The sequence below is a fragment of the Toxotes jaculatrix genome, chromosome 9, assembly GCF_017976425.1.
Source record: "Toxotes jaculatrix isolate fToxJac2 chromosome 9, fToxJac2.pri, whole genome shotgun sequence".
Lineage (NCBI taxonomy): Eukaryota > Metazoa > Chordata > Actinopteri > Toxotidae > Toxotes > Toxotes jaculatrix.
Window position 1 is genome coordinate 7,202,198 of NC_054402.1, and position 21,186 is coordinate 7,223,383.

Sequence of the window (21,186 nt, forward strand, 5' to 3'; positions counted from 1 at the left end):
ATCTGGGATGTCAGAAAATGCTGTTGAGCCTCCTAACGGTGTCTAAATAGACAAAACATCAATGCTCAGAGGAGTCCACTATATACACCCTTTATGGTAGGACACTGCTCATGACTTATGCTTCAGTAAATGTCACTTTATTGTTTTTGTTTTGTTGTTGTTTTTTTTTACAACACCTTCAATCTTTCGGCTCTTTCACTTGTAGTCTAAAATCATACAGCTCTGAATACATGTATGGATTAACTGCACACAATAACTGTTTTTCATTTTCATACATGACCATTATTCTGGGCTAAGAAAGACGGGACAGAGGCGACAGTGTGTTCACATAAGTACTTTAATCAGGCACTTTGCTCAAAACATTTCTCTGGACAAGCCTAGAATGATATGCAAGAACATGTGGAGGAATTTCTTTTTCTTCTTTATGGCACCATTATACAAATAGTCTGGACAAACATGAAATGTAAGTGGCAGGTAATACTGTTCAGTACAAAACAATACAAACAACAAGGTACCTTCATTCTATCAAATAGGTAGTGTTCATGTATATTTGGCCATGGTCAAAATAGCATCCTTGTAAATAATTTATCAAATCTCTCAGCTTCTGAGGTCTACCTATGTAATAAATAAAAAAAATACTGTAAAATGTTAGTGTTGCTTAATATATAATGTTATGGAGAGTCTAAAGCAGGGGATTAAGCAAACAAAATACTTTTATAATAATTGGAGGGACAGGAATCGGCATTTAGGCAAAAACAGAGCTCTAGGTAGTTATTAATTCAAATTTACACATCATTTTATTTTGTAAAGGCTGCCAAAAACACAATTATGATCATGAATATATTTATGGCGTAGGCATCTGCGTACAAGCATTATGTGAATTATGGCTGAACATGTACGTGACATGAATTTCTTCTCATTAATGAGCAAACATTCTCTGGTAGGGTTTGAACATTCATAAATATACACCTTTTCATCCTTCCATCATACCATATGTAAAATTTATTAATCCATTTAGGATTCTTTATAGTGCTGTTGAAAAGAGGGGACAAATGTGGTCCAAAATAACATTCATTACAGTTTGGCTGTAAATCTGTACAATAAAAAAAAATATCTGGACAGAAAACCTGTTGCAAATTTCAGTGTCAACATAGCACTGATTTAGAGCTTAAGTAATGCTTTTTTAATATTTTACTGATACACATTAAATGAGTAGACAAATGACCAAGATCTGCTTACATTCTCTGGAATGATTAGGCTGCTGTTTTACATACATAGCTGCTCAATGTTCTGCATCACATGAATTATTTTTACAATGCAAAATGAAAAGCAGTAAGGCTCGTAGTGAGAAATTAAAGCCAGGGCACCTGAAGGACAGGATCATTGGATGTCAAGTTTCATTTACCTTTGCAGAAAATGAAGGGACATGTGTTGAGGACTAAGACAACTTTTCAGCAATTCACATTCATGATTACCTTTTGATGTGAGATCAAACACTGGATCTGTAGAAAATCTGATCACACAATTCGCTATTCTGACTGATGTTTCATTTGTTCAAGCAAGTGTCTCTTCTTCTATAAATATTTACAATAATCTGTTACAAAAAAATCCCAATTCATAAAGCATTAATGAAGAGCTTAAAACCACAAAGTTAAGAATTACAGGACATAAAACCAACTTACAGTACAAACAAGTATACAGTACAAGCTACAAATATACAAATATAGAAATATATTCTCAGGTTTTAGCAACCATTTTTGACACTTTAATGCCATTTCTTGTCAGAAACCACATAGAAGTATAAAAATATAGACAATGCTTTTTTACAAAATATTGACATCATGTATGAATCCCTATTTGGATGTGCAAATTAACACTGATCAACAGAAGAATAAGGTTTCTTTCACACATAAAAAAGGCATGGTCCATTTTGGCCTGTTAGTCATGTAGTTGAGTTTTTCCAGTAAGCACCACTTCAGCTATTTGGACTTCTTAGTATAACCTTGTGTACTTGTTGCCGTAGGAAGGAGAGTCGAAAAGAGACTAGCATTTACTTGTTTCAGGTTGCAGCCCCTGTGGTCATACAGTAGAATAAGTCTGTGACAGCAATGACTCAGTTTTAATTCACCTTTAAGATTTGTCTTTAGAATTTAAATCCTCAACTCTGCCTCCTCGATGTGTTCCAAATTGTGTTCAGTTGTGCTGATCATGGATGCGGAGGGGCCCTGTGAGACACTGAAGGGCGTGATTGCAGGAGAACGTGCTGCCAGTGGTGAGAGAGAGGGAGAAAAACTTGGAGACATGGCAACCGAGGAGATGGATCCCTCGCCCCTGATGGGAGATCTTCGTAAAGAAGCCAAGTGGGGGAACGTCCTCCCTACGGCAGGCTTTGGAGGTACAGTTTTGGCCCCTGGGTGGGCCACAGAGGTTATGAGAGGTGGGGGGTCGATTCTTGGCTCTGCCTTTGCTTTGTGATTAAATGATCTACGAGGATGAGGGGGAGCCGTTTCATCTTTTAAACGTGCTATTTCAGTAAAAACGTTAGCTAAGGGTTGGAACTGGGGACACCAGTTTAGCAGGTAGTCCCAGTTATAGCTGCCCCTCAATTCCTCATCACTGGCCACAATGGCTGTCAGGGAGCCATCCACAGCAGGCTTTCCATCCTCTGGGAAAGTATAGTCTTTAGGGTGGGAGATGCTAAGTCCCCGTCCCACGCCCACATACCCAACCCCCTCATCCCTGTAAACTGGCACCTGGCCAGCTAATAAAGTACCATTCAGACTGCCCAGTTTCTTCCCTTTGAACCAGTCTATGGAAGGCTCACAGGACACGTCCGATAGCTGATCTGCATCCTGTTGGATTCCAGAGTCTGGACCTCGGGCAGAGATGCGTTCTTGCATGGAAGAGGAGATACTTGACACTCGTGGGTATTCATTAATCATTCTGATCTCATCATCTTCTGCTGCCTCTGCCTCTGCAGAGCCACGCCCACTGGAGTGAGAGGGATCCAGGGATCCTCCACGAGTGTATGGACCCCCAACGCTGCCACTTTGACCAGCTGTGTATCCAGGAAGGGTCTGATGGTAAATCATTTCAGTTGCTGTTATTTTTGTTTCCTCAAGCTTATGCAGCATAGTGCCTGATGTCGGTGTTCGTCCGTGTGCTTTTTGCTTCTTCTTCTGACGTCTCAATTTAACAAAAAATAATGCCACGGCAATTATTATTAGTATAACTATGGTCCCAAGTGAAACTGCAATGACGCTGATAAGCAGCATATTCATATCTGTAGTGAGACCAAAAGATGTGTGGGTCACATCGACGGTAACTTTAGCCACTGCTATGCGCGACGTCTCCAGAGGGCTGTGAGCAGTCACGTCCAGCGTCATCAGACGCACCTCTCTTTTAGAGCGACTAACATGTCTACTGTAGCTGTCCATCTTTAAGGAAATTGCTCCTGTTGATTTATTGACTTCAAAATAAGGCGAACTGTCTGCTAGAGAGTAGAGGACAATGCCATCCACGCCTCCATCCTCATCTCTGGCTTGTACTTTGCCAATGATCTGGCCTTTCTTTGCTCCCTCAGGCACTTCGAATGAGAACTCTGAAGATGTGAAAACAGGATCATATTCATCTTCCCCCGTAACGTAAACCTGCACTGTTACAGTGGCAGAATAGTTGCCAGTATCCATGGCAACAGCCACAAAATGGAAGGAGGTTACCTTCTCAAAGTCAAAAGTAGAGCGAGTCCATACTTCTCCTGAAGTTTGGTTGATGAGGAAGGCCTCTCTTCCCTCTTTAGAGCTGTCTAACATGTAGTACCTCAACTGTCCAAAAACACCTCTGTCATGGTCGATTGCATGCAGCATGGTGACTAAGGCATTCTGGGGCTGGTTTTCCCTGATGCTAGCAGTTACTAGTTTGAGGGGAAAGAAGGGCCGGTTATCGTTGATGTCCTTCACCTCAATACTGACTGGGGCCAAAGCATAGTGCCCTTGGCCATCAGTAGCCTGAACAACAATCATATGGTTCGACTGTCTCTCACTGTCCAGAGGTCGCTGCAGCCTCAAGGCTCCGGTCCACTGGTCCACCTGGAAAAGGTCTGTCTCGTCCCCTGAGCTTATGGAGTACTGCACTTCTCCATTGGCAGCAGAGTCTGGATCTGTGGCAGATAGATGCAAGATCTCTGTACCTGCTGCCGCACCTTCACTCAGCACCACACTATACTCTGCTCTGCTGAAAGCTGGAGGGTTGTCATTGGCATCTGAAACACTGATAAGGATAGGCACGCTGGAGCTACGTTGAGGGATTCCACGATCTGATACAACAACAGTAAGGTTATAACTTGGCACTGCTTCAAAGTCCAGCTTCTCCACCAGGATCAGGCTGCCCACTGTCTGGAAGCCCTGCCCTTCCAAGAAGCGCACGCTGCTCTCAATCTGGAAGGCATTACCTGAGTTGCCACTGGCAATGGCAAAATCAAAACCACAGTTGTCCCGAGACAGGTCTCCATCTACGGCTTCTAAGATCAGAACAGTTGATCCAGGAAGCCCATCTTCAGACACAGTGGCTCTGTACTCAGACTGGTGGAAGATGGGGGCGTTGTCATTGACATCGGACACCTGTACCTGGACAGTGGCAATGGATGAAAGGGGTGGAGTGCCCTGGTCCCGTGCCTCAATTACCACCAGGATGGAGGGATTCTCAAAGTCAAACTCTGTTTTTTGGTTGATGAACAGAGTTCCTGTGAGGAAACACAGCATGGTCATAAAAAGAGCAACTTAATTTTAATCTTCTGTCTAGAGCTCATCATATTAATTATCAGTGGTTCATTAGTCTGGGTGGTTTGCTCTAATAGAAATACCAATGGATGGTTCAAATAAATAATCGAAACACAATTACATTTGTAAAAACACTGCAGCAGGTTTGAGCACATTATGTTTGATGGAACATTCTTTGAGGAAAGGACCTGCACTTGAATAAGGGACAGAATACCTTGAGGCAAAAAGATTCCTTCTTTGTAACACACTTATTTTTAGATGCTATCTCAAGCAAAACATCTCGGGCAAATAACATTAAATCTGGCTTTCACTGACTTGTAATGAACAAAATGATTAAATATTTTGCAATGCCTGTTGCAAATACGTCCAAACCCCAAATGTGCTTTCAACTAGAGCCTTAGAGGATAACATTTTTATGAAGGGTAATTAAGGGGAGCTCTGGTTAGAAAATGGTTTTAAACAAGAATAAATGTGCACACAATAATCTTACCGTTGCTTGGGTCAATGTAGAAGACGCCCCGAGTTGATGACATGACTCTGTATGTAATCTTCCCATTCTCCCCAGAGTCACGGTCAGTGGCTGTTACTGTGAGGACTGCACTGCCTGCTGGGAGGTGCTCTGATACAGTCACCTTAAGAGAAAAACATAATGTAAATGTATCTTTATCAATTACAGATACTTAAGCAATTTAACAAATATGTCAATATTTTAAAATGTGTGTATGCATGTGTGAGGGGAGCTGTACCTGATACAAGTCTTGGGTAAAGGTGGGGGCGTTATCATTCACATCATCCACCAGCACAGTAAGGTTAGCCTCACTTTGATGTTTAGAGTCAGATGAGCGGACAGTCAGAGTGTACCATGTCCTTTCCTCATAGTCCAGAGGGCCAGTCAGAGACACTCCTCCTCCATAACGATGAATCCCAAACATGCCTTGGCTGTTTGTATCCAAGTGTAATGTGTAAGAGAGGGCTGGCCCCGAGTCCACATCATTCCCTGTTACCTGGGTGATAACTGTGCCAATCAGAGTATCTGTATATGTGTGATAATAAAGTGGGAAGGCAGGAGAAGAAGAGCAAATATTTAGGTTGTAGCTGAAATGAAGCATAGAGACCCTAAGTTTAAAAAAAAAAAAATTTTTTTTTGCTCTTTATTAAGAAATATCCTGTTCTGGAAAGCCTTGATCTAATAGACAGGAAATGAACAGAGGAACTTGGCAATAGCTTGTTTCATAATAGGGTCAGACATTTCTCACTGAGCCCGGCTGAGTGAGCTGCCAGGCAGGGTGAGGTGAGGCTTTATGATAAGATCACTGGACTCGCTTCCCCTGTGAAGCTGACTTACCCTCAGGCACACGGATCTCCCGAGGTAGAGGAATCATGGGACTGTTGTCGTTGAGGTCGATGATGATCACAGTGAGGGTTGCAGAGCCAGCCAGTCGAGGTGTTCCCCGGTCTGTTGCCGTAACAACAAGCCTGGTGCCACAAAATGAATGTCACTGTCTGAACATGTAACTTTTTATGAATGTGGTTGCGTAATGTTTCACCCCCCACCAAGACCAGCCTCTTTTTGTTACAGAGTGAGCATTAGAAGATACCTTCTTTCTAAACAATAAATATGGCTCACTGTTTCCATGCAAAAATTAAAAAATAATCAGATTTAAAAAAAAAAAAAATCAATAAAACTAGATTTGTTTAAAATCTGATTTTAAAACACCGTCCTCAAGGCAAACATGATTTTGATAGGCTCTGAATATGATCATCAGTGCATGTGCATTTTCTCCCATTTTTTCTGTTCTCTTTTTATAATTGGAACCATTTTCTGAGCAGTCCTTGCTAAAAAAAAGAGAATACTTTCTTCTTGCAGCTGAAACTTGGAAACATAGAATCCAACGCCAATTTGGTTTAAATTGATATACTCCTTTTAGAGGCAATGTAAATAACCACAGAGGGGAACCACACGACAGGATGCACAGACAGAGAGGGAAAAAAAGAGAAAAACTCACTTTGTTTGGGTCCAGATCTCTCTGTCCATTATGGCTGCAGTGGTGATGCTGCCAGTCAGTGGGTCTATCTTAAACAAGCCACTCATGGATGATGACCTGATAGAGTAGGTCACCTGACCATTTTGACCCTGGTCCAGGTCATCTGCCACAACCTGAGGAAATTACCGCCCCATTTTAGTAATGAAAATATAGAAATATTTGACACAGCTGTTTCAGTGTAACATGAACTAGTGAGTAATATTGGACTTGGAAGTCAAGAGTTCATAAAAATGGGCTACATGGATCTGGCTTCATGACAAAAATTATTCTATATATTCAGCTGGGACACTGAGAACATAGCCAAATGAACAGAGTCATTTCTCTACAGTGCTGAAACTATCCAGATTTCTGAAGCTTGAGTGCTTTTCTATTCTGCAACTTCACACTTAAACAACGGCCAATCATAATAAACATGTGGGGGACAGGCTACTGCACCTGGATAATGGGAAAATCGTAGCCCTGCGCCTCTCTAATGTAGGCTACATAGTTCTGGAGTTGGAAGCGTGGCAAGTTGTCATTGACGTCCTGCAGGATTAAGTTGACAGCCATGTAGGAGCTGGAGGATGCTGTCTCAGCTTTCACCACAAGGCGGAGTTTCGGGGTCTCCTCAAAGTCTAGCCCTTCAGATTTCTCGACCCATATTTCACCTAATTCACAAAAATAACAATCAGTCACTGTAGAAAAAGGGAAAAATATTTTTGTAGTGTATATTGTATCTCTGCACTTACCAGTAATAGAGTTAATTCCAAAAGACTGCATTCTGTTTCCACTGAAAATACTGTAGCTGATACCAGTCTGAGAGCCATCAGGGTACTGGGCCTGAGTCTGTGTTACCACTGTGCCTATGAGGTGAAAAGCATGCTCTGTTGAAACATTTTACTGCTACTTTTTTAATTTCCATTCCTCTTCCAGTTATTTTTTACTTTTAAATTCACAAATTTCCAAGTAAAAAGGTTGAAATTATGATATCACACAAACCTTTAGCAGCGTTCTCTTGCAGACTGACATCTCTAGCTGTGCGAGAGAAGCGAATCCCCCTGTAGCTCTGTTCCCTAATATAAATGATAACAACCCCAAGGGAAGACTGAGCCGGGTTGCCCTGGTCCATAGCCTGAACTATCAAAGTCCTCTGGCTTTGGGTCAGAATCTGCAGCTTCTCTGTAGCCTGGATGTCCCCGGTTAGTGAATTAATGGTGAAGCCCCTCACAGGGTTAGCAAAACGATAAAAGACAGAGCCATTAGCCCCAAAGTCCTTGTCCTCTGCCCTCATGGTGGCGAGCACTCGGCGGCTAGACACACTGCTGGCAGAGATGTTTACAATAAGTGGGTCCTGAATGAAGAAGGGGGCATTGTCGTTCACATCCTGAATGTAGACAGTCACCTGAGCAGTGGAGTTACGTGGGTTTGCTGGGGAGGAGTCAGTGGCACACACCTCAAAGGTGTAAGAGGCAGTTCTCTCTCTGTCTAGGGGAGCTGCTGTGATAATGCGGCCTGTGTTCTGATCTATGATGAACATGCTCTGTGAGCCACGGCTCAGAAAGTACAGCACCTGACTGTTGGGGCCCTGGTCCAGGTCAATGGCTTTCACCTCCAGGACCAGTGATCCAATGGGCACATCTTCTGAAATGTCTGCAGTGTAGCTGCTGCTCTGAAACTGGGGGCTGTGGTCATTGATGTCCAGAACAGTAACCTCCACAGTGGTGGTGCTGCTGAGGGGAGGATGGCCCTGGTCCTGAGCTGTGACTGTTAGCGTGTACCCAGCCCTCTTCTCCCGATCCAGAGGCCTTGACGTGGACAGCACACCTGATCGTCTGTCCAAGAGGAAGTCTCCCGATGGATCTCCAGCTGCAAGGAAAGCAATTGCAAATGGAAAAGTAACAGAAATTAACAAGATTTGGTTATTGAGATGATTGATTAGAAACTGAATGGTACATCACAACAAAGTCTCACCTGTAATTCTATAGTTCTTCTCCCCACTGTCTCCTGCATCTGGATCAGTGGCTCTGAGAGTAAACAGAGGTAATGCGTCCAAGTTTTCAGGCACCTCTATGCTATAGTAGAGACGTCCAAAGACAGGGACGTTGTCATTCTCATCAAGCACTCTGATCCTCACTGTTGCTTTGGCATAGTTGGGTGGAAAGCCTCCATCTTTTGCATAAACTGGCAAAACAGAAGACAAACATAACAGTATTAGTGTTGATTTTGGATAATGAATACCACACAAATAATTAGAAAAATTAGAAAACAACTCTTTATATTATGTATCTCAACGTAGTCATGTTTTATCTGTCATAGTGTACGGCAGTTAGAGGGCAGTACCTGTCACTGTGTAGTATTCCTGGAGCTCCCGGTCCAGCAACGTAGTGGTTGTTATGACACCTGTCACTGGGTTGATGTGGAAACCCTTCTCTGAGATACCACCATATGTTACCTGCCCATTGGATCCTGCAGCGAAACACACAAAGTGGGCTATGCTTTAACTTAAAAATGAATCGTAAAAAACTTAAATCAATAACAAAATGTTACCAAAGCTCAAAGAAACTGATTCCTATGACCTGTAAATACTTGACAGAAACCATAATTTAGAAGCTATTAGCTCTTGCTAATAGCTTGTATACTTATTTGTTTGTTTGTCATTAGTTTTGCTGCCTAAGCAATTGGCAGTGACGGCCCTCCCTCAGGTGTCTGGATGCCAGATTGCGTGCTAACAGAAAGAAGTCTGGCAACCTCACCTGTTTACTTCACTAATTGCTTTTGGAGAGAAAGTTTATAATCCTTCTGTTTTATGTGCTTCTGACTAAGTCCAAGGGAATGCTCCCTTTCCGTGACCCCTCCCCCACTCTCCTGTGTAGTCCTCAATTAAAAACAACTGTTAATGTCTGTAATGTGAACACATATTCAGCTCATGAAGGCTGAGAATAATTACAGGCATTTTGACTTTGTGCTGAAGCAGCACAGTTTGGTATCTGTTAAGACATAATCCACATACACACACACATACAAACAGCATGATTTAAGTAATTTGCAATTCAAAGGATGCCTGTGTTTTGGCTAAAACCAGGCTAAATTTGGCAGAAAAGTTTTTTTAGATGTTCAGGTTTCATGTAACCAGTAGAGTGCTGTATAATCAGAATTTCTATGAATATATTTCAACATGTAGTTAGGACCTTTTTCACATGAAAATACAGTCATTTAAATGAAATTGAAACAAGGGCTTTATGTAACTTAGATGTTTAAAACAAACTTTCCAACCAAATTTTGCTTTCCAGCCGAGTTTTAATCTAACCTTATTTTGAACTGCAAATTACCAAATCAGTGCTCACAATGAAGCATTGTTGATTAAACAATAGGATTATATGAACCAAAGCTACAGTAACTGAGTGAGCGCACACTGTATGTCTCACCTTGATCCAGATCAGAGGCGGATACTGTCAACACACTAGTTCCTGGAGGCTGGTTCTCAGAGATCTGGGCTTCGTACTGGCTCTCTTCAAACCAGGGCACCTCATCATTAACATCAATCACATGGACACACAGCAGCTGGCTCGACGAGTGTTGGGGTATCCCATGATCCTCAGCGATTATTGTGAGGTTAAAGATGTCCTGCTCCTCACGGTCCAGAGGTTTGAAAATAGACAGAGAGCCTGTAGAGAGATGAATCAGGGGTGAAATGTGAGAAGAGATTTCCTGTGTGCGGGAGGGTGTGGGGTGGGTGTACTTTATTACAGCCTGTTTCCCAGAGGCAGTTACACACGACAACTACAGTATGAAAGCATGCTATCAAAGGCAATAAAACATGCCACTTTCCACGGTTGTGTGTAGTCAAGTGATTTAAAAAGCAAGTGTGAAAAGTTGCCGTGTGAGGGCCAAATCAGAGCTAATCTCCTCCACACACACAGCTCTGCCTACCTGAGTGCTACCACCACCACCACTGCTGTAACAGCCCAACGGTCTGGCCACAGTTTACGAGATTTTCCATTGGAGAATGCCGCAGCCATCGAAAGAGAAGCAGTAAACACACGCTCTAGACACGCAACAGCCAGGCCTGCCGTGCTCCGTAGAAATTAGGGGCACCCTTGCCTTTTCATTATCCTGCCCTAAGAGGGTAGAGCTTGCATTGATTCAATTTCAATTTCATGCTTTAAAATGAGCTGCAACTGTTAAAGAAAGAGGGGGCCAGGGCTGTTTTGGTTTTAACCTTTTTTTTTGTATGTTTTTCACTTTGTATCTTGCTAGGTCTGAGATAACTTACCCCTAAGCTTTTAATCTGGTAGGAGTTACAGGCTGGAATATTTTCACCAAATCTGACTCCTCTGTGATCCTGTCCTATCCCTGGTCACTGATAACACATGGGCAGAAAAAAACAGTGGGAAACAGGGGAAAGTTTTTATTTTGGATGTTTTCAATTCCAACATCTTAAGCCTATGTGGGGTTTGTGGCGCCAACACTTTGGACTGCAGTGTATGGGTTAGCTGAGGTTGCTCAGACAACAAACACATCTTTCTTGTCTTACATGCAGAAGTCATTTATCAACATTTGATGTGTTAATCCCTGAATGGTGTTGCCTTTTACAGAGAGGTAATTCTCCATATCACCACTGCATTCCCCCTTTGCTCCAAAAGTAATATTAATAGCCTCCCTTCTGACAATGAGTGATGGGAATGTATCTCACTCCGTGACTTTATAGACTCCTAATAATAGCTTGGTAGTTTTCTCTGTTGTGGTTAACTGTAATGCCAAAGTAATGAAAACAGAGTGTGTAGCGATGGTCCCAGGTCTCTGGTCACTGACCCCAAAACAGGAGCAAACCAGGTGCTCAGAGGATTAACTCTGTCATGATTCTAACAAATAACCACTGTGCATGAAAAGACTTCAAGATGAGTGCACATAGTGGGCTGAAGCAGAAGTGACATGCATGACAGACCCTGAACGTTTCCATCCCCAAGCTGCTCCGGGGGGCATCCTGGTTGGTGACTTGAAGGGGGAAGGCGGAGCCAACATTGACACGTGTCTCAAACATCACAACAAAGCCCACAGGACCAAATAGCCCAAGGTCAGTGTTGACTAAGTGACAGAGTCTCATGCAAGTACACACACACATATGTGCATGCCTACACACACAGACACACGTGCGTACACATAAACACGCGTAACTGATCCCTTCTCTAATGGTTCCCAGAAGCCCGAGCAGGAGGCTCTTTGGTCTTTCATGGGAATAGATCCACAATAGCAGATGATGGGTTGTGTGTGCATGTGTATGCTAGTGCATGTAAGTGTGTGTGTGTTCGTGTGTGTTTAATATTTGGCAGGCTGCTCTGTCTGTCTGGCCTCCAACTGAGAGAAATAAGTCATGAAAGGTGAAGCAAGAGTTGTGCTGTACTTACAAGTAAGCAGAGTATTTTGAGAGTTTGTGTGTTTATGGAAGGGGAAGTTTGGCGATTGTGGTGGAGGCTGTGTGGAAAGGTGAACACACATGCAATGCAAAGTAAAATTTAGCTGTGCCACAAATGCTTCAAAAAGTAAGACAGAGGTGAATGGATACGGATTTTCCCGTTCACTTAAACAGAAAGTATTTCAGCTTGACACAGTAATTTCCAGGTGCTGGAAATACACAGATAGAGAAGAAACTGAAAAATTTTGTATTATTAATGCAAAGAAACAGAACAATTATATTTAACTTACCAGTGTTTGGGTTGAGGCTGAATGTTCCTCCAGTGTTGCCTGACTGGATGCTGTAGGTCACTCTACCATTCTCTCCTTGGTCTGCATCTCTGGCCATGACATATAACGCCACAAAGCCCACCGGCTGGTCTTCCATCACACTGACAGCTGTTGGTGAGCTGAACACTGGTGAATTGTCGTTCTCGTCTGTTACATACACCCTCGCCGTGACAGAACCCCAGCGCCTCTGGCTGGGATCGAGGGCAGAGTCTGTTGCCTTTACAACCAGGATCAGGTTGGAGGTGACCTCGTGGTCAAGCTCCTGGCCCAAGGAGAGAACCCCAGAGGAAGGGTCGAGGTTTAGTAGGCCAGGGGTGTTTGGCAACTGGTGAAGAATGGAGTACCTCAGCTCACTGTTGGGCCCACTGCCATCTTCATCCATGGCCTGGAAAGTGTAGATAGAAGAGCCAGGTTCCATACTCTCAGAGATGACGATAGTGACTGGGTCCTCTGGGAACTGAGGGGCGTGGTCATTACTGTCCTCTACATCAATGTCCAAGTGGACAAGGGTGCTGCTAGGAGGGGCCTGAGAGAAGTCATCCACCTCAATCTCCAGGGTGTAGCGTGCATCTCGCTCATAGTCAAGGGGGCGAGCCAGGTACACGTCTCCAGTCTGACGGTCTACAACAAAGGTTCCATCTCGGTCAGTACCCCCAACCACTGTGTAGGTCACCTCCCCTTCCTCTGGGGTTTCTCTGTCACGGAGGCGGACTGAGCCAATAACAGAGCCAGGCTTGGCTTCCTCCACAGAGTTGAAAGATATGGAGTGTGAATTGGTCTTAGAAGTAGGTCTGTTAATGCTGAGAACCTGCAGTGAAGAAAAACACCGTATGTCTATTTGAGGACAAAGCAACATGACAGTGGATCTAATTCTTCATTCAGATTCCTGGTGGCAACTTCAGTTTACAATTTGCAATACAAAGAAAGAAAATATTTCATGGATTTTAGGCAAAGCAAAACCAGATTTTGACCACTCCACCCTCTTGTACTGTATGTGTTCACTGGGAATAAATGAAACCAGTTACAAGAGGTTTTTATAGACTTGAATAACACGCCTGCTAACATTAATCACACTTAATCTGATGCTTAAATCTCTGCCAGGAAAAATAATAGATGATAAAAGTAACACAATCAGAGACGGATATGGTGAGAGGGGCTGAATTTAGCACTGGGACATATTCCTGTACTGTGTATAGCTTTACACTTCCTTTGATGAGCAGTTCAAATGTCTTCAAAGACTATGACATTATTACTTCTCTCCGTTGTATGGAAGGAGCACCATAAGTAACATATGACACATTGTTTTAATAAAAGATTTTTGGATTAAGTAGCTGAAAAAGGGAGAGGGAGGTGTGGAGGCTTTGCTGATCAAATCTTCAGCAGCGTTATTGATAAGTAAGCTGAAGGGGTGATCTGGATACTCTAGCACTGCATCCTACAGCACAATTCCCACAGTAAGTAGGCACTCAAAAAATAAGCTGTGTTTGTTGTGAAATCTTACATGACACGCTGTAAATTGGTTCCACATTAGATGGAAAAGAAGTGTTCCAGAAATAAATTGGTAGAGTCCCATCCTATCATTGATGGATTTAGTAAATCAGTCTGAAAAGATGATTGAAGGAAATTATAGAAATACGTCAGCGGGCAAGAACAACACTGCACTGTTTAATCCAATTAACCAATAATTATGACTTTCATTTTTTTGTTGATGGAATGGAGGAAAGCTGAACTGAAACTTACTGGGGCTGTTTACATGGCAACTCTATTTTCCTGGAACCTATAAATCTACATTCCTTCCAGGGTTCTTCCATTGTGTCGGTTTTCTGTTCTATATTAAATAATAACTGAATTACTTGATGCTGTGTTTTACGTGAGTGTATAGCCCTGCCTCTCTTCGCAAAAAGAGCTACTGTATTAAAAAAAGTGTTGAAGTCACTGAGTATGACCTTGATCAGAGCAGTCTACAGCTGGGCCTCATCACAAGCCAGCTGGGAGTATTTGATTCAGACCCACCTTTCCATTTCAGATAGAAATTTCCCTTTTGAAAATTCACAGGGGAAGAAAAGGGAGGGGATGGGAGGGAAGCTTGTCAGAAGTGAGGCTGATGTGTCTGCAGCTAGTCTGAGGGGCCCAGAGACATGGATCCTCTCAACCCTGAGTCCATTCTTTGATATTAAATAGGCGAGCAGTGAGGGTGTTTGTGCTGGCCAGGGTCCAGTGGAAGTCTAACCTGAATGGTGAGGGAGCAGGAGGTGCTGCGAGGGGGCAGTCCTCTGTCAGTGGCTGTCACCGTCAGAGTGTACTCGGCTCGCTCTGAGTGGCTGAGAGGAGATGATGAACGCAGCTCACCAGTGTTTGGGTTTAAAGAGAAACGCTCAGCTCTGGGACCTGCGAGAGACAGAGAGTCAGGGAGAGAGTGGGAGGGCTGAATACACAAACCCGGCCAGCCAGTTGTAGCATTTTCTCTGCATTAAGTCAAAGCCATTTTTAGACCTAAGTTACTAATCGACTCAACTATGGTGTCATTTGTTTACGGCATTTACACGCATGGATACCAGTGATGATCTATTTTATTTACACAGTGCTTGTCTAAACACAGTTAAAAAGTACTTTATGCTAAAACAACAAAGTAAAACACACTGAAACAAGCAGAAGACAAGACAGTGAAATAAACAAATTTAAAAAAAAAAATTAAAAATAAAATAAATTAAACAACAGAAACCTTTCTTCTGAGTAGGTGGCCAAATGCCCTTATAGGTGTCCTGATATGCTTTATGGCGTTCATCCATTATCAGGACAACTCAAGGACTACTACCACGTTCTTAAACCAATTATGCTCATTTACATACCTATGATACATCTTTCAATAATTATTGTGCACAGATTGTGCACTCTCTTTACTTCCTGCAGTTACTGTACCTGACAAAGAGTAGAATACAGTGCCATTCTCCCCTTCATCAGGGTCTTTGGCTTGCAACGTGCCCAGTAAAACCCCAGATGACTGGCCTTCTGTCACCTATGGGTTAAAAGACCAAAGAGATATCACTGAAGACATGAAAGACATTTCATTTTTTTAAAAATCTTCTGCCTGTCTGTTTTTGTGGCATCACCTGTATGAGGAGGTTTTTGCCTGACTGGCTGAGAGTAAAAGCTGGGTCATTATCGTTGTCATCCAGGACAGTGATGAAGGCTGTGCCTGTGGCGCTACGAGCGGGTGAGCCTCCGTCTTGTACCACAACCACCAGCTGGTAACTAGACTGCTGCTCTCTGTCCAGAGTCGTCCTTGTACTGATCTCACCTGGGGAGAGAAGTGGGTAGATGAGAGGGATTTTATGCTGAGGCACTAGTCCAGAGCACTGGAATAATGATGAGAGACTAAAGAGCCAGCAGGCTTTGATCAATGACATACAAGTAACAGACATGCACAGTGTGCAGATGTTCGTGTACATGTGTACACACACTCTCACACACATAAGTAGAGGAATTTTGGAAGGCTGGCAGATGCTCTAGAGACTCACAACTCAGCCAGAAACTGATCACAAATCAGAGTCTGAGTCTCCACCCACAGACTAACAGGCTCAGCAGGCCAATTAGAACCCAGCAAGACGCTTAGTGCTGCTGTCACCATCATCTGACTAATTTATGACAGTGGGGAAGAGGCAACTGTAGTCTCTCATCTTTTAGAGATGACTCTGTGAGTTGACTAAACACTGATTTTTTTTTCCCCATATAATTTAAATTTTCGATGACAAAGAATAAAAAATGTTTTGAGAGAAACCATGATAGCTTGTTTTTCACATGGATGGAGGATCTTTGAGCTCATGTAGAAAGGAATAACTTGCACAGTTATTTCAGTTTAGTTTGGGTTTGGTTTTTGCTCAATCAACAGAAATATATAATAGATTTGATGAAACTGATCATTTTGAATTTTTGGGTCAGACATGCTTCAGTATCTTCGAAAGCCAGAACTTTCACATAATCTAGAAGACATCCAAAATTCAATAAATAATATGTATTATTTGTGCTGCCTTTCTTTTCTTGTGAAAGCTCCTCTGTCAACATGCAGCGTTATTAAAGCATGACAGTCAGACAAAAAACTGGTCAGATGTTTTGTTGTTATTTAAGAATCTCTCTCTTTCACATTTATATACATGTACTGTAGGTGATGCAAACTTCATTGAAATCTACATTGTTATTTCACTATATAGGTATAACACTTCAATCCAATAAACCAGTTGTGACTGAAAATCTATTAGAGTTTCAATTAACCTGTGTGGGAGTTTATCTGGAAGTGGCGGTCAGGGTGCAGGAAGCGGTAGCTGAGGCGTCCGTTGGGGCCACTGTCTCGGTCTGTGGCCAACACGTGACCAAAGCCTGTTCCTGCAGGCAGGTTTTCTCTCACCGCCAGGAAGACCCTCTCCTGTGTGAGCCGAGGAGAGTTGTCATTCTCATCGGTCACCGATATCCGCACTGTGGCGCTGCCTGTCTTCTTTAACTGTCCATGACCTGCACTGGCTAGCACTGTTAGAAGATACATGTCCTTGGCCTCTCTGTCTAGGGCACTCTTCACAAACAGCCAGCCACTGTCTGCAGCAATGCCAAACCCTGCAGCATCTCCGTCTGGACGCAGGTGATACGCCAGCGGGCTAAAGTGACCTGAGCCGGGGGTCTCTCTGTTCAGAGCTCTGACTTGCAGGAAGCGGGTGTTTATCGGAGTACCTTCCTTTAATTCCACACGGTAGGTGAGGGTATCAAACACAGGTCCCTGGTCATTCTCTGCCTGGACATGAACCACGAGCATGAAGGTGGCACTTAGCTGGGGTACTCCACTATCCTTGGCAATCACCTGGAGGTCATAACGGGGGCTATTTTCATAGTTGAGGCTCCCCACCAATCGGATCTCTCCACTGCTGCGTTCTATGCTGAAGGTCCTCTGGATTCCACTTGGAGAAGAAAGGTCGAAGGTGAGTTGTCCATTTACTCCAGAGTCCCTGTCCTCAGCTTGGACCCGATATACCACTGTGCCCATTTCTGTATGCTCTGGCAGCAACAAAGACTCCGAAGACGAGGGCAGAAAAACAGGTGGGTTATCGTTGATGTCTGCGATGGTGATGTGGACACGGGTCTGGCCAAAGGCAGGGGGGTTGCCACTGCGAGCCTGTACCTCCAAATCAAGAGCTGACTGGGTTTCATGATCCAGGGGCAGACTGGTCCTTAGGGCCCCAGTGTCAGGATCCACTGTAAAGTAGCCTGCAGGGTCCCCAGAGCTGATGGTGTAGGAGATATCTTTAGAGGTGCCTGTACAGAGGGGAAGATGACAAAAACCAGAGACATGTCACCACAGCCCGGGAGGCTACACTAAAAACACTCAAGTAAGAGTATACCAAAGATGTAATTTTTCAGTCTTGACTGTAATAGCTCTAAAATGTCAGAAAATGTCTGTATAAACAAAGTTGTGAAATGGATTTTTTGATAGATGTTATTTAAGAGTTAGGTGTGTGTAGTATCTCAACACCTATTTGTACAAGTGGTACAGGGAGCAGAAAAGAAACTCTCTTCAGCTTGATCCAGTGTTACTGATAAATGAGTACTGAACTGTTCAATATGGGCTGAGTGAATGAGTGAGTGATAAAGAAGAAGAGAGAGCATGTGTCTGTAGTCCCCACCTGTCTTACTGCTGGCCTGGACAATGCCTACGACTGTTCCCCGCAGGACGTCCTCCGATACAGTGAAGTAGTACTGAGTCTGTTCAAACACAGGTGGCGCCACCAGCCCTGCCACCACACTAATATTGACTCTGGCATTGATGAGGGCAGCCAGACCACCACCATCCTGCGCAGAGATTACCATGGGAATGACGGAGTTGGCCCTCCCGTAGACAGACCGTGACAGTGAGATCACACCTACAAAACGGTTCAAACAGGAATTTTTACAAATCCAGGAAGAAATTGTTGGACAAAATCAATAACTGTAATCCTAAAAATGCATTAAAGTGTATGCAGGAACAGAAAAAGTACTTGTGCCAACCTGTGTCTTTGTTGAGAGTAAAGTACGGGGAGGCCCCTCCGGGTACTGTTTTGTATGTAATTCTGCCATTCTCGCCTGAGTCTGGGTCATAGGCCGTCACTCTGACAACAGATGTCCCAGGGGCGCTCTGCGTGCTCAAACTAACAGCATAGCTGACTGGGTAGAACGCAGGTCTGTTATCATTAATGTCAACCAGATCTACCCTCACATAGGCTACTGAACTCAGTCCACCCTGCAGAGGAAACAGAAAGCTCTTTTGTTATACCTTCGCATACACTAAATCATGAACAGAAAAAAAAACACACCTGAAAGCAGGATTTAGGCCACATTAATGGCGCTAGTAAAAACCAGCAGTAAACCCTGTTAAAATTTCGATGTATAGCATACCCTCTAAAATATAGTCCCAGCAGGTTCGTGCAGGGATACAGATTGATAGTTTCCCTCGGGAAAGAGCAATATGTCATGACCCGTGGAGGGTGAGAGGGCTCGCCTCAACCAAACAATCTGTTTCATAGGCTTTTCATTTGCAGAAAATACAGTGAAGGCTTTTCATTTGGACCAGGTGGCAAAAACGAGGGAGGCGGCAGTCCAACTTGTTAAAATATTACTGCCTGACAGTTGAAGCATTTCTCCATCTGATTGCTTTAACATAACCACAGTAATTTTGTTTCATTTTTAACTTTTTGTTTTTTAAGTATTATCTGGCATAAAGTGAACAGGATGCTATACTGACTTTTGAGTAAGCCTGCCATGGAGAGCCATTCAAGCTTTTATTTTTCACTTGGCTGCTCAAAGTTTTTCTGCACAGTTGGCTATGTCTTTGCTCTCCTGTCAGTATGAAAAGCACGGCTGCTGTGTTTATAGGATTACTCTGTGGCTCAATAGATTCATATTAAGCATGATTTCAAAATGCGGTGGCTCACCCCATCCACTGCAGTAACAGTAAAATCGAAGCTGGCCGGCCCTTGATCTCTGTCTAGTAAAGCACTAGTGCAGATCTGGCCGGTCTCCTTGCCAATGGTGAACTGAGAGGGAACAGCGCTGTTAATGCCAGCGCCAAGGGAGTAGGTAATGGAGCCAAAGGAGCCGCCGTCTGCATCTGTAGCAGTCACCTAGAGAGAAGAAAACATGCTATTAGTTAAACATTCCAACATTGTGCATTAAAATTAAAATTTATCAGGTTGGAAGGGAAACATCTTACTGGATAAACTCAGCAGTTTCCATATTCATTAATAATATTACTCTAAAGCCACAGCAGATCAAATCAAAATTCTATTAGAGGGATGTAAGACGAATGGCAATCCGCAAACTGAAACAAGAGCACCATACCAGGTGTCTTGTGAAAGCATCTTTGGATCCGTTCTTTGTTGTTTATCTGAGCCAGAGCATGAGCCAAACAGGCCCTTTGGCAGAAAGGGCCTCTGAGGGAATGAAAGGGGTTGGCGGGAAGGATGACTTCTACAGGCTCTGGGAGGGCTGCCAGCAGGGAAAACTGCCTGCTTCAGGAGTGGCGTCTGTCTGCAAAGGACAGTGACAGGGACGGCTGGGGAACAGTGGGATACCACACAGTACGCTTCAGTGCAGCACATTCTACCCTAATGTAATGTCCCGCTTGCGGTCTGGTTTTAATAACACCACACATCTACAGAGGGATGGGACTGCTGGAGCTACAAAAGCAGTTCACAAGCCATCAGTCGGGGAGCCGACTCAATTACTGCAAGATCTCCCAAGACAGCGCAAGGCAAACAGACCAATCAGATTGGGCCCCTAGGTACCAGGGGCATAATTGTTTGCAAGTGTTGGCTCTGGATCACACTTTATAAGAGATTACAGTAGGATTAAACCTCACAAGTTGATTAGAATTCTCCTTGCTCCCATCTTTTATAAATGGATCTTTTTAGGAAAACACTAATTGGAAGAAAACAGAAGCTCGAATCATGTTCTGGTGCTCCAGCACTCAGCAGCAGGGAGCCTCCTTTGCGTAAAACAGAGTAGTCATCAGGAACATTGCCAAGAAAAATACGGCAAGCCATGCTTATCATCAAAAGCCGACTTTTTGATGGCGTTGGTATGAGTGTGAGAAGATGGAAATCATTCATTCGAGGTGATGAAGGTTTGGCTGCAGTGATTCAGGCTCCAACTCTTTCCTGAGCAGATGGCAGATGGGGGACTCTGCAGCATGCCCCACACTCTTGACTGTAACTCCTAACAGAGGGTGAGTGGTGTGTAGGAGTGAGGGAGTTGTAAAGCTGGCAGAGATGCAAGCCAAAGAGAAGAATAATAAACCACATGAGGAAAGGGGAAACCAAGAGCAATACAAGAAAGCTACTCCATCTTTTAATGCGCGGAGGCGGCAGTTTACTGTAATATTTTATCATTTTGCAGGGGGACAAGTTATTTATAACAACCCCAAGGCTTTATGTGCTTGTTTTCTTCACAGCTGTGTGATGAGTGTCAGCTGGAGGTAAAGTTGAAGGAGCATTTTAGCATGAATACCTGGATTTAGGAAAAAAAAAGTTTAAATAAATAAATAAAAAATAAGACATAAAAAAGCCAGCAGATATGCTACAAACATTTCCCAACAGATGTGTAGGAAAATATTTCCTCTCTTGTGA

General features: G+C 43.4%; 1 protein-coding gene across 1 annotated transcript in view; it reads right to left on the minus strand.

Moving 5' to 3' along the window:
* Window positions 1–338: 338 nt before the first annotated feature.
* The window catches only part of LOC121187411 (protocadherin-16-like), a 77,243-nt gene continuing 56,395 nt past the window's right edge, over window positions 339–21,186 (minus strand). Inside the window, exons 3-21 of the mRNA XM_041046626.1 lie at window positions 19,495–19,683; window positions 18,572–18,803; window positions 18,211–18,447; window positions 16,814–17,842; window positions 15,655–15,842; window positions 15,464–15,560; window positions 14,775–14,932; window positions 12,506–13,352; window positions 10,228–10,467; window positions 9,143–9,268; window positions 8,774–8,983; window positions 7,802–8,668; window positions 7,552–7,665; window positions 7,259–7,470; window positions 6,785–6,936; window positions 6,124–6,254; window positions 5,525–5,811; window positions 5,269–5,410; window positions 339–4,741 (exon numbers count right to left, since the gene is read on the minus strand). Of these exons, the coding sequence (XP_040902560.1) occupies window positions 2,151–4,741; window positions 5,269–5,410; window positions 5,525–5,811; window positions 6,124–6,254; window positions 6,785–6,936; window positions 7,259–7,470; window positions 7,552–7,665; window positions 7,802–8,668; window positions 8,774–8,983; window positions 9,143–9,268; window positions 10,228–10,467; window positions 12,506–13,352; window positions 14,775–14,932; window positions 15,464–15,560; window positions 15,655–15,842; window positions 16,814–17,842; window positions 18,211–18,447; window positions 18,572–18,803; window positions 19,495–19,683 (8,049 nt within the window). The 3' untranslated portion in view covers window positions 339–2,150. The remainder of the gene's footprint in view (window positions 4,742–5,268; window positions 5,411–5,524; window positions 5,812–6,123; window positions 6,255–6,784; window positions 6,937–7,258; window positions 7,471–7,551; window positions 7,666–7,801; window positions 8,669–8,773; window positions 8,984–9,142; window positions 9,269–10,227; window positions 10,468–12,505; window positions 13,353–14,774; window positions 14,933–15,463; window positions 15,561–15,654; window positions 15,843–16,813; window positions 17,843–18,210; window positions 18,448–18,571; window positions 18,804–19,494; window positions 19,684–21,186) is intronic.